At 47.6% G+C, this 15,858-nt stretch overlaps 1 protein-coding gene across 2 annotated transcripts in view; it reads right to left on the reverse strand.

Annotated features, from left to right (window-relative positions):
* The window catches only part of MDGA1 (MAM domain containing glycosylphosphatidylinositol anchor 1), a 217,871-nt gene extending 203,360 nt beyond the window's left edge, over window positions 1-14,511 (reverse strand). For both annotated transcript variants that reach the window (XM_069954925.1, XM_069954924.1), the window contains exon 1: window positions 13,461-14,511. In XM_069954925.1, coding sequence (XP_069811026.1) covers window positions 13,461-13,707 — 247 coding nt within the window. In that variant the 5' untranslated portion in view covers window positions 13,708-14,511. The remainder of the gene's footprint in view (window positions 1-13,460) is intronic.
* Window positions 14,512-15,858: the final 1,347 nt, after the last annotated feature.

Here is a 15,858-nt window from a genome sequence, read left to right on the forward strand (position 1 = left end):
GTCTGGTCTGGGGTCTGTATTAGTTTAGAGGACTGGTCTGGGGTCTGTATTAGTTTAGAGGTCTGGTCTGGGGTCTGTATTAGTTTAGAGGACTGGTCTGGGGTCTGTATTATTCTAGGAGACTGTTCTGGGGTCGGTATTAGTTTATGGGGGGTCTAGTCTGCAGTCTGAATACGTTTAGAGGCCTGGTCTGGGGTCTGTATTAGTTTAGGGGTTTCTTCTGGGGTCTGAATTAGTTAAGAGGCCTGGGGTCTGTATTAGTTTAGGGGTCTCAATTAGTTTAGAGGCCTGGGGTCTGTATTAGTTTAGGGGTCTCTTCTGGGGTCTGAATTAGTTTGGAGGCCTGGAGTCTATATTAGTTCAGAGGCCTGGTCTGGGGTCTGTATTAGTTTGGGTGTCTTGTTGGATTTGTAATTGTTTAATGGGTCTGTATGTGTTTAGAGTGGTCTGGTCTGGGGTCTGTATGTGTTTTAGGGGGTCTGATCCAGCATCTGCTTTTATTTTGGAATTTACGAGCACATCAGTTACATTTACTATATGTGGTATAAATGTAGTGGGGCGTATCCTATAATAATGCATCGGGCGTAAAACTTAAAAGTTGCCCCCATATGTATTCCTCCCCTTGAAATCTTCTTGGTATTTCCACTCACATAGCAAGTAGTAATCTTGAAAACATGAAACTCAAAAGGGGGAGATTTATGAAACATGGTGTAAAGTGAAACTGGTTCAGTTGCCGCTAGCAACCAATCAGATTCCACCTTTTATTTTCCAAGGAGTCTGTGAGGAATGAAAGGTGGAATCTGATTGGTTGCTAGGGGCAACTGAGCCAATTCTATTTTACACCATGTTTGATTAATCTCCCCCTAAGTCTTAGGAAAGCTGCATAACTATTATCCAATGATAAGACCCCCAAAAATACTGTGGGGGGTATAAGGCCTAGTCCATACACAGCAGTGGTGGTGATACTGCGCATTAACAAGTGGCAGAAGAGGCAATGAAATATGGCGCCATAAATGCAGCAATGGGACAAAACTTCAGCAGGGACACGAGGAGAGACGGCAGATGACAGTATGACAGTGCCACCACATCACAGACCACCGACCCGCTGCCGCACTCTCTGACTTGCCACGCGAATCTCTTCGGGTAAAAGACACAATGAATCTGCATCTGTAAAGCCGAATGTTTATGATGCCAAAATCTAGAAGTAAAATGAAGGCTGAAAAGAATCCATTTATTCCATATTAATCCCCCTCCCCGGGAGCGGCGGCCCGCAGACTGTAATAATAAGAGAGGAGATTACGCGGTATAAATAAATGTTCTTATTACAGATCCGCACGCTCATATAAAGCAGCGCCCCCGGAGAAAGGCAGAGAATACAGAGAGAACATGGGCATTCGGAGCGGGTCACAGCAGCACAGAGGATTACAGGAGAGGACTTGTGAGATTACAGATGGAGGAATCCATAGTGGAGGGAGAAGGGTCTCTCCGCAGCACAGAGGATGTCAGGATAGGAGTGTGCTGATCCCCAGTCGGGAGAGGAGTACTCTGATGCACCGTGTATGATTCATCACTTATCCAGTTACCTCCAGAGCTGCACTCACAATTCTTCCACTGGTTCAGGACTTTGCTGCATTGCATCTGGGGAGATGTGTTTATTCTGGACCCCAATACCGTAAAACACTGCTGAGTATGAGCACTACATCCCGCACAAAGCATCGGTACAGAGCATGCTTAGTGTAGACCCTGAACCAGCAGGGAGTTCTGTTTTGTATAATTTATCCACTGCATTGCATTATGGGAGATGCAGCTCAGACCTCTGCGCGGGACAACTATATCGGACAAGTCAAAGATGTATGATGAAAGGGAATATATATGGGTGCTTAGACCCCCGCTGCTCGCAAGAATGAGGGCCTAGATCACCTGTTCCAGGGGTGCACTATGTCTGCTCTGTAGCTATGCCTCACCAGCAGGGGGCAGTATAAAGATGTGAGTGAAGAAAGAAGGATGAGTGCAGCTCTGGATGTCACTGGAGTGTAATTCTGTATTCTTTAGGGTCATATTTGATAGGTCACATGGGGATAGGGGAATGGGGGTGGGAGGGGGGTTACGTTGGAGATCTGAGGCCGCTCCATGTGAATATATTACCATCTTCTGTGACACTGAATACTACTGAGGATTCCTGACAGCTCCATTAACAGGCTCCATAGACGGGGACGTATGAAATATAAATGGCGGCTAAGGCTTTGAAGTCGCCACCTACGAGCTATTGAGTCAGACGCTGCCCGCCATCCCGCTCCTCAATAATTGACCAAAGACAAAGGTTGAAACGGATAATTACAGATATAAGAGCTCAATGTATAATGTATCACAGAGGAGAAGGCCCCGCCCCCTGCGACAATCAGACCAAGAGGCCTATATTGATTCATCACAAAACTACTCACTGTTAAAGTGAAGCACACACTGAATAGAGAGATGTACTGCTCGCGTCCCTGGACTATGTATACCGCGAATAATAACAGCTACATAGCTCAACTTGTAGAGGAGTGAGTGAGGGGTGGGTCCGTGTGTTCAGGGGTGGGTCAGTGTGTTCAAGGTTGTGTGTGGCTGGGCATTGGTCAGTGTGCTCAGGGGTGGGTCAATGTGCTCAGGGGTGGGTCAGTGTGCTCAGGGGTGGGTCAATGTGCTCAGGGGTGGGTCAGTGTGCTCAGGGGTGGGTCATGCACTGACATGGGTTAATGTGTTAAGGGTTGGATCTCTGTTTCCTGGGATGGGTCAATGTATTTGGGGGTGGACCAGTATGTTCAGGGAGTGTTTGGGGTGGGTCAGTGTGTTTAGGGGCAAGTCAGTTTGTTCAGGGGTGGATAACTGCTCTGGGATGGGTCAGTGTGCTCAGGGATGGTTTAGTAGGCTCAGCTGTGGATCAGGGTGTTCAGAGGTGGATCAATGTGTTCAAGGGTGGTCACTGTGCTCTAGGGTGGGTCAATATATTAATGGTTGGATCTCTGGTGTTCTGGGATGGGTAAATGTATACAGGGGTTGATCAGTGTGTTCAGAAGTGTAGGCAGTGTGTTCAGGGGTGGGTCAGGGATTTCAGAGACAGGTCAGTGTGTTCAGGGGTGGGTCAGTGTGTTCATGGGTGGATCACTGTGCTCTTGGATGAGTCTGTGTTCTTAGGGGTGAATCAGGAAACTCAGGTAAGGATAAATATGCTAAGGGTGGATCAGTATGTTCAGGGGTGAGTCAGTGTGTTCAGGGATGGATAACTGTGCTCTGGGATAGGTCAATGTATACAGGGATGTGTCAGTGTAATCAGGGGGTGAGTCACTGTCCTTAGGGGCAGGTCAGTGTAATCAGAGGGTGGGTCAGTGTTGTCAGTGTCTGGGGGTGGGGCTTACACCTGATTGAATCTCTGTGCTCTGGGATAGGTCAATGTATTCAGGGGTGTATCAGTGTAATTAGGGGTGGGTCAGTGTGTTCAGGGGTGGGTCAGTGTAATCAAGGGCGGGTCAGTGTAATCAAGGGCGGGTCAGTGTAATAAGGGGTGGGTCAGTGTAATCACAGGGTGGGTCAGTGTAATCACAGGGTGGGTCAGTGTAATCACAGGGTGGGTCAGTGTAATCACGGGGTGTGTCAGTGTAATAAGGGGTGTGTCAGTGTAATCACAGGGTGGGTCAGTGTAATCACAGGGTGGGTCAGTGTAATCACAGGGTGGGTCAGTGTAATCAGGGGGTGGTTCAGTGTAATCATGGGGCAGATCAGCGTGTTTGGGGGTGGATCAGTGTAATCAGGGGATGGGTCAGTGTAATCAGAGGGCAGGTCAGTGTGTCGGGGGTGGGCCAGTGTAATCAGGGGTGGGTCAGGTTAATCAGGGGATGGGTCAGTGCAATCAGGGGATGGGTCAGTGTGTTTGGGAGTGGGTCAGTGTAATCACAGGGTGGGTCAGTGTAATCAGGGGGGAAGATCAATGTGTTTTGGGGTGGGTCAGTGTAATCAGGGAATGGGTCAGTGTGTTTGGAGGTGGGTCAGTGCAATCAGGGGATGGGTCAGTGTGTTTGGGGGTGGGTCAGTGCAATCAGGGGATGGGTCAGTGTAATCAGAGGGTGGGTCAGTGTAATCATGGGGCAGATCAGCGTGTTTGGGGGTGGATCAGTGTAATCAGGGGATGGGTCAGTGTAATCAGAGGGCGGGTCAGTGTGTCGGGGGTGGGCCAGTGTAATCAGGGGTGGGTCAGTGTAATCAGGGGTGGGTCAGGTTAATCAGAGGGTGGGTCAGGTTAATCAGAGGGTGGGTCAGGTTAATCAGAGGGTGGGTCAGTGCAATCAGGGGATGAGTCAATGTGTTTAGGGGTGGGTCAGTGTAATCACAGGGTGGGTCAGTGTAATCAGGGGGCAGATCAATGTGTTTGGGGGTGGGTCAGTGTAATCAGGGGATGGGTCAGTGTAATCAGGGGGCAGATCAATGTGTTTAGGGGTGGGTCAGTGTAATGAGGGAATGGGTCAGTGTGTCTGGGGGTGGATCAGTGTGTCTGGGGGTGGGGCTTACACCCGATTGAACATGCTCTGGTTCTCTATGGCCCCAAGAAAAACAACAATAAAAAGGGGCCCTGATAACAGACAAACTATAGTGAATCACTTATTGAGACTCAGAAAGTGGGGCCCTTCCTTTAGCATTAGAGTGCCAGCTCCTGGGAACAAGAGTGAAATTGGGATGAATGGAAGGATTCTTTACTCCCACTGTGCTCACCAGGGTCACAGACAGAGATTTATGAGGTGACCCCAGGGGTCAGAGGGGAGTATCACACAATGGCGGTTAATGTCCCTCTCATCCCGGGTGGTCGCTGTGTCCGGTGGAGTATCCCACTCCCTGCAGCTCCTAACAAACCCCCATTGTCTTGCATCCCCAGAATCCCCTGCTCCGTCCTGCTTCCCGCCCTCACTGGCTGCTCCGCTAATTCCTGGGAATTTCTCTTTCACTGAATTAACATCAGAGTTATCATCTTAAACAAGGGAGGGATAAAAACTGCAGTCCTATGTAAAAAAAAAAAAAAAAAAAAAAAAGTCTCAGTATCTACAGGGGAATATTAATCCTGTGATGGTAAAAATGTATATGAGCAACATTATTTGCACTCAGAGTTATCACTGTTTTATCTGTGATGTTACATAAGACTGCAGGTGACATCTATTACATATCACTGTTATCTGTGATATTACATAGGACTGCATGTCATATCTACTACAATATCTGTTCTCAGAGAGTTATCGCTGTGTTTTCTGTGGTGTTACATAGGACTGCAGGTGACATCTACTACATTATCTGTGCTTAGTTATCGCTGCGTTATCTGTGGTGTTACATAGGACTGCAGGTGACATCTACTACAATATCTGTTCTCAGAGATATCAGTGTTTTATCTGTGATGTTACATAGGACTGCAGGTCATATCTACTACATTATCTGTACTCAGAGGTATCACTGTTTTATCTGTGGTGTTACATAGGACTGCAGGTGACTACAACATTATCTGTACTCAAAGGTATCACTGTGTTATCTGTGGTGTTACATAGGACTGCAGGTGACTACAACATTATTTGTACTCAGAGGTATCACTGTGTGATCTGTGATGTTACATAAGACTGCGGGTGACATCTATTACATTATCACTGTTATCTGTGATATTACATAGGACTGCATGTCATATCTACTACAATATCTGTTCTCAGAGAGTAATCGCTGTGTTTTCTGTGGTGTTACATAGGACTGCAGGTGACATCTACTACAATATCTGTTCTCAGAGATATCAGTGTTTTATCTGTGATGTTACATAGGACTGCAGGTCATATCTACTACATTATCTGTACTCAGAGGTATCACTGTTTTATCTGTGGTGTTGCATAGGACTGCAGGTGACTACAACATTATCTGTACTCAGAGGTATCACTGTGTTATCTGTGGTGTTACATAGGACTGCAGGTGATATCTACTACATTATCTGTGCTCAGAGAGTTATTACTGTGTTATCAGTGGTGTTACATAGGACTGCAGGTCACCTCTACAACATTATATGTATGTAGCTAGTCCTGCGCAGTCATACAAGTCATACAGTTGTATCCAGTCTGGACAATGCTCTGTAAGCTAAACATCCTGGACTCCAGACTGATGCATTGTTGCAAAACTACCCCACAGATGTGTTCAGCTAACACGGCATTGCTTAGAGTATATCCAGCTTTTAGCTGACAGCAGGAGCAGCTAGCAGGGGGTTTGCTGTCCCTGGATGTAACTGTAATTGTTCTCATTCACTGACAACAAAATGATATCCTGAAACTGCTGAAGAAGAAACTGAAGCACCGAGTATATTAACAGTTGTAAAGATCTTTACTTTAAATCCTGTTTAATCCCCCGGCGGTTTCCCCTACAAGGCGCTATATGATTTTCCACTTATGAGTGTAATTCCCCTTTGGGCCTGTAGATGTCAGTGTTGTAAAGAGCAGGATTTTCCCTTTGATGTGCGGCTGATAAGGAGCTGTCACTGTCTCTGGTGGGCTGTAGCATCACAGCAGCCAAGTCCTTAGCCTGTCAGCTCCTATAAGCATCCCCCCACTCTCTGGGCTGCCCCTGGGATTACGGCTCTGCAGCTCTCACACCTGATGCAGTGACATTTCTGTATCCCCCAGGTGAGATCTGCCCAGGCTGGGGCTGCAGCATAAAGAAGCCCCCAGAAAGGGGTCAGGACCCCTGTCCACAGCAGCAGAGCAAGTCACCTAGATACTTGGTACATGTGAATGATGGGTCCAGTGATTCTACACCATACTTTCCATCCAAGGATATAACAGCCGGGGGTCCTAGCAATATGAAGAACCCCAAAGACCATAACTTCATATGAGACCTCAACAAAACGAAGAAGAATGAAGACCCCCAACAACATGGAGGAGAATGAAGACCCCAACAACATGGAGGAGAATGAAGACCCCCAACAACATGGAAGGAGAAGTGAGACCCCAACAACATGGAGGAGAATGAAGACCCCAACAACATGGAGGAGAATGAAGACCCCAATAACATGGAGGAGAAGTGAGACCCCAATAACATGGAGAAGAACTGAGACCTCAACAACATGGAGGAGAATGAAGACCCCCAACAACATGGAAGGAGAAGTGAGACCCCAACAACATAGAGGAGAATGAAGACCCCAACAACATGGAGGAGAATGAAGACCCCAATAACATGGAGGAGAAGTGAGACCCCAATAACATGGAGAAGAACTGAGACCTCAACAACATGGAGGAGAATGAAGACCCCCAACAACATGGAAGGAGAAGTGAGACCCCAATAACATGGAGAAGAATGAAGACCCCAATAACATGGAGAAGAATGAAGACGCCAACAACATGGAGGAGAATGAAGACCCCAATAACATGGAGAAGAACTGAGACCCCAAGAACATGGAAAAGAATGAGGATTATATGATCCATGTAATATTACACTATACATTATAGTCTATTACAGTACACCACCGGTACTACTACCCCTGTCATCCTGCACACATGTATTGTATATAGTCTATTACAGTACACCACCGGTACTACTACCCCTGTCATCCTGCACACATGTATTGTATATAGTCTATTACAGTACACCACCGGTACTACTACCCCTGTCATCCTGCACACATGTATTGTATATAGTCTATTACAGTACACCACCGGTACTACTACCCCTGTCATCCTGCACACATGTATTGTATATAGTCTATTACAGTACACCACCGGTACTACTACCCCTGTCATCCTGCACACATGTATTGTATATAGTCTATTACAGTACACCACCGGTACTACTACCCCTGTCATCCTGTACACATGTATTGTATATAGTCTATTAAAGTACACCACCGGTACTACTACTCCTGCCATTCTGCACATGTGTTGTATATGGTCTATTACAGTACAGCACCAGTACTCCTACCCCTGCTATCCTGCAAACATTGACTGTATATAGTCTGTGGGTCATAGTGCAGTATATAGTATAGAGAGCAGTATAGGACAGAGTATAGCAGATTGTCATTATACTGGTAGATTAGACTATACATTATAGTCTATTACAGTACAGCACCGGTACTACTACCCCTGCTATCCTGCACACATGGGCTGTATACAGTATATTACAGTACAGCACAGGTACTACTATCCCTGCCATCCTGCACACATGGCTGTATTTAGTCTATTACAGTACAGCACTGGTACTACTACCCCTGCTATCCTGCACACATGCTGTGTACAGTCTATTACAGTGCAGCACTGGTACTACTACCCCTGCTATCCTGCACACATGCTGTGTACAGTCTATTACAGTGCAGCACCGGAACTACTACCCCTACTATCCTGCACACCTGGACTGTATACAGTCTGGGTCTCATAGTGCAGTATATAGTATAGAGTGCAGTATAGGACAGAGTATAGAAGATTATCATTATACTGGTAGATTAAACTATACACTATACATGATAGTCTATTACAGTACAGCACCGATACTACTACCCCTGCCATCCAGTACATGTATGTGGCCCTGGGGGTAACACAGTGCAGTAGAGACCTACAAACCTCTGCCTCTGCTACTCCCCAAACATGGGCCACAAGCCAACTCCTCTATAACATCCGGACATTATCCTGGGCTCTTACAGTTACCATGTTCTGTACATTTATAAATTAGGGTCCCTAATGACTGATAGCCCCCAGGATGGGACCCTGATGTATAAATGTACAGAACATGGTGACTGTATGAGCCCAGAGTAACGTGGTGACTCTATGAGCCCGTCCTGGTTATTATGTGTAGTAGTAGTAGTGTGTATAATGATATAGCATCTCTTATAAGGATTGTATATGGTACAGGATAGAACACAGCACATTTTACTGGTGGAGTAGACTGTAGTTCAGCCCCAGCACTCCCCTGTACACATGTATATAGCCCTGGGGCGATACAGCGCACTGTGGAGTGTGTTATAGTGCGCCATTATTCCACTGTTCAGGATTATAAATTATAGATTATTACAGTACAGTTTGGCTGTTCCTGTGTTACTTGCTGCACAGTCCTAGGATAATACAGGGCAGTAACAGCTTTATAGCCGATCACATTATTTTCATACAGGTTATTATACTATGGAATAGGTTGTAGTATATTACAGAGCCCCCCCTTCTCATTTCCATGCCCTGTTACGCTGTGTGTACAGTGACATCTAGAATCGTACAGTACAGAGGACGAGGCGCCGGGTTATTGTAGTGTATTACAGTACAGTCCCTCTACATCTGCTGTACACAGTTCTGGGATAATACATAGCAGTAGAAGGATAAAGAATCACTTATCCTAGTGCTCAGATAATGAATATCATATTATAGCCTCTGATTATATTATACTGTAGATTATAACTTATTACAGTCCACACACACACCTCATCACATGTCACCTCCTGCCCTGTGTAATCTGTCCTAGGGATGATACAACACTTCATATGTTGGTATAGGAATGCATATTTTATATGGCCCCTGGTTATTATACTGTAGATTATAATTTATTACAGTGCAGCATCACTACAACTCCTCCGCCCTCACCTCCTGTCCTGGGATATAACACACGTCTGCACACATCTGTACAGGGGTGAAGGATATGCTATATACCGGAGACAGTAACACTGGCCATTATTAACCTGTAGATTATAGGTTATTACAGTACAGCTCTGTTCCCACACTGTTACATGTTATACTCCAGATGTGAGCGCGGTCCTCACACCACACTGAGCAGCCTATAGCACAGAGCAAGATTATTGTAGTGTAGATTATAATTTATTACACTACAGCACAGTGCGGGATTATTGTACTGTATATGATCATTTACAACACTACAGCATGGTGCCGGATTATTGTAGTGTAGATTATAGTTTATAACACTACAGCACAGTGCGGGATTATTGTACTGTATATGATCATTTATAACACTACAGCATGGTTCCGGATTATTGTAGTGTAGATTATAGTTTATAACACTACAGCATGGTGCCGGATTATTCTACTGTAGATTATCAAATATTACACGATGGCATGGTGCAGGATTATACTGTAGATTATCAAATATTACACGATGGCACAGTGCAGGATTATTATACTGTACATTATAGTTTATTACACTACAGCACGGTGCAGGATTATTGTACTGTAGATTATAGTTTATTACACTACAGCATGGAGCGGGATTATACTGTATATTACAGTTTATTACACAACAGCAGGATGCAGGATTATTATACTGTAGATTATAGTTTATTACACTACAGCACAATGCAGGATTATTATACTGTAGATTATCATATATTACACTACAGCACAGTGCAGGAGTATTATACTGTATATTATCATTTATTACACTACAGCACAGTGCAGGAGTATTATACTGTAGATTATAGTTTATTACACTACAGCACGATGCAGGATTATTATACTGTAGATTATCATTTATTACACTACAGCATAGTGCAGTAGTATTATACTGTAGATTATAGTTTATTACACCACAGCGCAGTGTTTTATAAACTCACTCCCGACCATTGGAGATGGAAGCACAGAGCAGGATTATTACACCTTAGATTATAGTTTATATATAATTCTTATATATCACTAACATATTCCCCAGCGCTGTACAGAGTCAGGAGTCTATTACAGTGCAGCTCTATGAGCTTTTTGTTCCCTTCTGCCTGTAATAACCCATATAACACACAGTCCCATGCAGTGTGAATGGAGACTATAGTAGCATGCAGTACTGTAGATTATAAAGTAATTACACTCTCATCTAATGCTTGTAATAGCCTAAAGCATTCAGTTCGGTACAGCACAAGGGTGGAGTACAGCATTTGATGAATGGAGGCTATACGTATATTATAGTTTATTACAGTTCACTACCCCCAGCAGTACCCCTGCTGTAGTATAATGCAGTTCTGTAGATTATAGTTTATTACAGATCTGTACCCTGTATTACAGATCTATAGTCCAGTGCATCACCTGCTGTAGTATGATGCAGTAGTGTAGATTATAGTTTATTACAGCCAGCTCCACTCGTGTCACGTGCTGCCGGAGAAGAGTATACAGGCCCTAGGTATATAGTACAGGATAAATAGAGATTATTGTATAATGTTCTCCTGTAGATTATAATGTATAACAGCTCAGCTCCATTGACACCTGCTGCCCGAGGACAGTATATGGCCCATGAGTACATAGTACAGGAGAGGGCAGAGGATGAATGGAGCCTATAGTATCATGCCGCACTGTACATTATACTTTATTATAGTTCAGATCCCACTGTAATGTTTATAGTATATAGAACAGCTCAGCACAGAGAATGGGACAGGGAGGTCTGACAGGAGCCTATAGTATATTACAGCTCGCCAAAATCTCTGCTGTCATCTGAAGCCTAATAATGTATATAACCTCTAGTCCTGTGCACCATATAGTATACTATAGTCCAGTGCAGTATATACCCATAGTCTAGTGCAGTATATAGTATACTATAGTCATGTGCACCATATAGTATACTATAGTCCAGTGCAGTATAAAACCCATAGTCCAGTGCAGTATATAACCCATAGTCCAGTGCAGTATATAGTATACTATAGTCCAGTGCAGTATATACCTATAGTCCAGTGCAGTATATAGTATACTATAGTCCAGTGCAGTATATAGTATACTATAGTCCAGTGCAATATATAACCCATAGTCCAGTGCAGTATATAGTATACTATAGTCCAGTGCAGTATATAACCCATAGTCCAGTGCAGTATATAGTATACTATAGTCCAGTGCAGTATATACCCATAGTCCAGTGCAGTATATAGTATACTATAGTCCTGTGCACCATATAGTAAACTATAGTCCAGTGCAGTATATAACCCATAGTCCAGTGCAGTATATAGCATACTATAGTCCAGTGCAGTATATAACCCATAGTCCAGTGCAGTATATAGTATACTATAGTCCAGTGCGGTATATAACCCATAGTCCAGTGCAGTATATAGTATACTATAGTCCTGAGCAGTATATAGTATACTATAGTCCTGAGCAGTATACTATAGTCCGGTGCAGTATATAACCTATAGTCCTGTGCACCATATGGTATATTATAGTACTGAGCAGTATATAACCCATAGTCCAGTGCAGTATATAGTATACTATAGTCCAGTGCAGTATATAACCCATAGTCCAGTGCAGTATATAGTATACTATAGTCCAGTGCAGTATATACCCATAGTCCAGTGCAGTATATAGTATACTATAGTCCTGTGCACCATATAGTAAACTATAGTCCAGTGCAGTATATAACCCATAGTCCAGTGCAGTATATAGCATACTATAGTCCAGTGCAGTATATAACCCATAGTCCAGTGCAGTATATAGTATACTATAGTCCAGTGCGGTATATAACCCATAGTCCAGTGCAGTATATAGTATACTATAGTCCTGAGCAGTATATAGTATACTATAGTCCTGAGCAGTATACTATAGTCCGGTGCAGTATATAACCTATAGTCCTGTGCACCATATGGTATATTATAGTACTGAGCAGTATACTATAGTCCAGTGCAGTATATAACCCATAGTCCTGTGCACCATATAGTAGACTATAGTCCAGTGCAGTATATAACCCATAGTCCAGTGCAGTATATAGTATACTATAGTCCTGAGCAGTATATAGCCTCTAGTCCTGTGCAGTATATACAGTAGCTTACAGTCCAGTGGAGTATATAGCCTCTAGTCCTGTGCAGTATATACAGTAGCTTACAGTCCAGTGGAGTATATAGCCTCTAGTCCTGTGCAGTATATAGCCCATAGACCAGCGCAGTATATAGCTTACAGTCCAGTGCAGTATACAGCCTATGTGAATGAAGCCTATAGCATGCTGCGGCTATTATATCGCACAGGTCCTCCTCCTCTTGCCCCGGGGCCCCTGTGCTGGATATTATTACCTGACAGGAGGGGTACAGGGACCCCAGCTCCTACACATAACAGGGGGCAGGTAGGGGGTACATGACTTATACTGCTGGTTATTGGGGGTTCATGGGCAGGAGATCATAGGGGGCACATGAGGGCCATGTCCTGTGCAGAGCTCTATAGTGGGGTACAGAGCGCTACAGCGGGGTACAGAGCCCTATAGCGGGGTACAGAGCCCTATAGCGGGGTACAGAGCCCTATTGCGGGGTACAGAGCCCTATAGCGGGGTACAGAGCCCTATTGCGGGGTACAGAGCCCTATAGCGGGGTACAGAGCCCTACAGTGGGGTACAGAGCCCTATAGCGGGGTACAGAGCCCTATAGCGGGGTACAGAGCCCTACAGCGGGGTACAGAGCTGTATAGCGGGGTACAGGCAGTGGGTGGGGGGCACTGGTGCAGGATCCCCCCCCCCCCCCCCGGTCCCGGTCCCGCTCTTACCGTAGGCGCCTTGTCCCCTGCCGGATCCGGGGAGCAGAGACAGAAGCAGAAGCCACAAGATCTCCATCCTGGGCGGCCGCAGCCCCGAGCAGCATCCAGCCCTCCCCGGGCACAGCTCGCCTCCCCGGCTCCAAGTAGCAGCCCTCCCCGGGCACAGCTCGCCTCCCCGGCTCCAAGTAGCAGCCCTCCCCGGCTCGGTGCAGGAATCCCGGGCTCCGATCTCCCGGAGACTCAGCAGCGGCAGCATCCAGCGCTCCGAGCCGCCAGCGCATCCATCAAGTCACCAAAGTGCTGCCCAGTGCCCCCCACCCTGGCACTGGGAGGATGGAGGGGGTGGGGGGGAGTGTGCCCCCTCCTTATGTCCTCACACCGGATCCCTGGAGATCTGCACAATCCACTGGCCGGAGCCGCGATCCTGCAGCGCTGATCCCGCAACAAGTGTCCTCCGCTCCCGCTCAGCAGACATCCAGGAGCCCCGCAGCCCGCATCACCCTGCCCGGGGACGGAGGGGTTAACCATGGGCAATCCGGAGCCCGGGGACGGAGGGGTTAACCATGGGCAATCCGGAGCCCGGGGACGGAGGGGTTAACCATGGGCAATCCGGATCCCGGAGGGGTTAACCATGTGTAATCCGCAGTCTGGAGACGGAGGGGTTAAGCATGTGCAATCCGGAGCCTGGGGATGAAGGGTTAACCAGGTGTAATCCGCAGCTTGGAGACGGAAGGGTTAATCAGATGCAGTCCTGGAGGGGTTAATCCTGTAGTGTTGGAGTTCTTGTCTGGGCAGAGGTGAAGGGGTTAATCCTGCCCCCTCTCTCTCTCTCTCTCTTCCGCGGACCCCAAGTCCTGAGGAGCCGGAGAAGTTCCGCAGCCTCCTCAGCTCTCAGCCTCCTCTGCTCTCAGCCTCCTCCGTTCCGCTCCGGTTTATATGAAGGAGCTGAGGACCAATGACTGGAGCCGCCTCCACCCCAAATCCCCGGGCCTCCCCCAGGACCAATTAGAGAGGAAGCGGCCGTGTTAGCGGGGAGAGCGGGATAGCGGGGGCCGCCTGCACCGCCGTCTCCTCCCCTCCTCACAGCTCATACCGCCGCCTCAGGACACCGGCTGCAGCGGCGGGAGGCGGCCGGCAGGGGGCGAGGCGGACAGCTGGGAGCAGATAGGGGAAGGGACCCGGGAACTTGTTGCACGAAGAATTAGAAGGATGGCGGCAGCGGCCAGAGACCCCACAGCGGGACTGGCACAGGGGGCACCCCCTCTATCATCCCCACAGTGCTGCCCCCTCTATCATCCCCCACAGTGGTGCTCCCCCCTCTATCATCCCCACAGTGCTGCCCCCTCTATCATCCCCACAGTGCTACCCCCTCTATCATCCCCCACAGTGGTGCCCCCCTCTATCATCCCCCACAGTGCTGCCCCCTCTATCATCCCCACAGTGCTGCCCCCTCTATCATCCCCACAGTGCTGCCCCCTCTACCACCCCTCACAGTGGTGCCCCCCCCTCTATCATCCCCCACAGTGGTGTCCCCCTCTATCATCCCCACAGTGCTGCCCCCTCTATCATCCCCACAGTGCTGCCCCCTCTATCATCCCCACAGTGCTGCCCCCTCTACCACCCCCCACAGTGGTGCCCCCTCTATCATCCCCCACAGTGGTGCCCCCCCCTCTATCATCCCCCACAGTGGTGTCCCCCTCTATCATCCCCACAGTTGTGCCCCCTCTATCATCCCCACAGTGCTGCCCCCTCTATCATCCCCCAGAGTGGTGCCCCCCTCTATCATCCCCCACAGTGCTGCCCCCTCTATCATCCCCCACAGTGCTGCCCCCTCTATCATCCCCACAGTGGTGCCCCCTCTATCATCCCCACAGTGCTGCCCCCTCTATCATCCCCCACAGTGGTGCCCCCTCTATCATCCCCACAGTGCTGCCCCCTCTATCATCCCCCACAGTGGTGCCCCCCTCTATCATCCCCCACAGTGGTGCCCCCCTCTATCATCCCCACAGTGGTGCCCCCTCTATCATCCCCCACAGTGGTTTCCCCCCCCCCCTCTATCATCCCCACAGTGCTGCCCCCTCTTTCATCCCTTACAGTGGTGCCCCCTCCATCATCCCCACAGTGGTGCCTCCTCTATCATCCCCACAGTGCTGCCCCCTCTATCATCCCCCACAGTGGTGCCCCCCCTCTATCATCCTCACAGTGATGCCCCCTCTATCATCCCCACAGTGCTGCCCCCTCTATCATCCCCCACAGTGGTGCCCCCCCTATCATCCCCACAGTGGTGGGACCCCTCTATCATCCCCACAGTGGTTGCCCCCTCTATCATCCCCACAGTGGTGGCCCCCTCTATCATTCCCACAGTGGTGCCCCCTCTATCATCCCCACAGTACTGCCCCCTTTATCA

The sequence above is a fragment of the Dendropsophus ebraccatus genome, chromosome 15, assembly GCF_027789765.1.
Source record: "Dendropsophus ebraccatus isolate aDenEbr1 chromosome 15, aDenEbr1.pat, whole genome shotgun sequence".
Classification (NCBI taxonomy): Eukaryota; Metazoa; Chordata; class Amphibia; order Anura; family Hylidae; genus Dendropsophus; species Dendropsophus ebraccatus.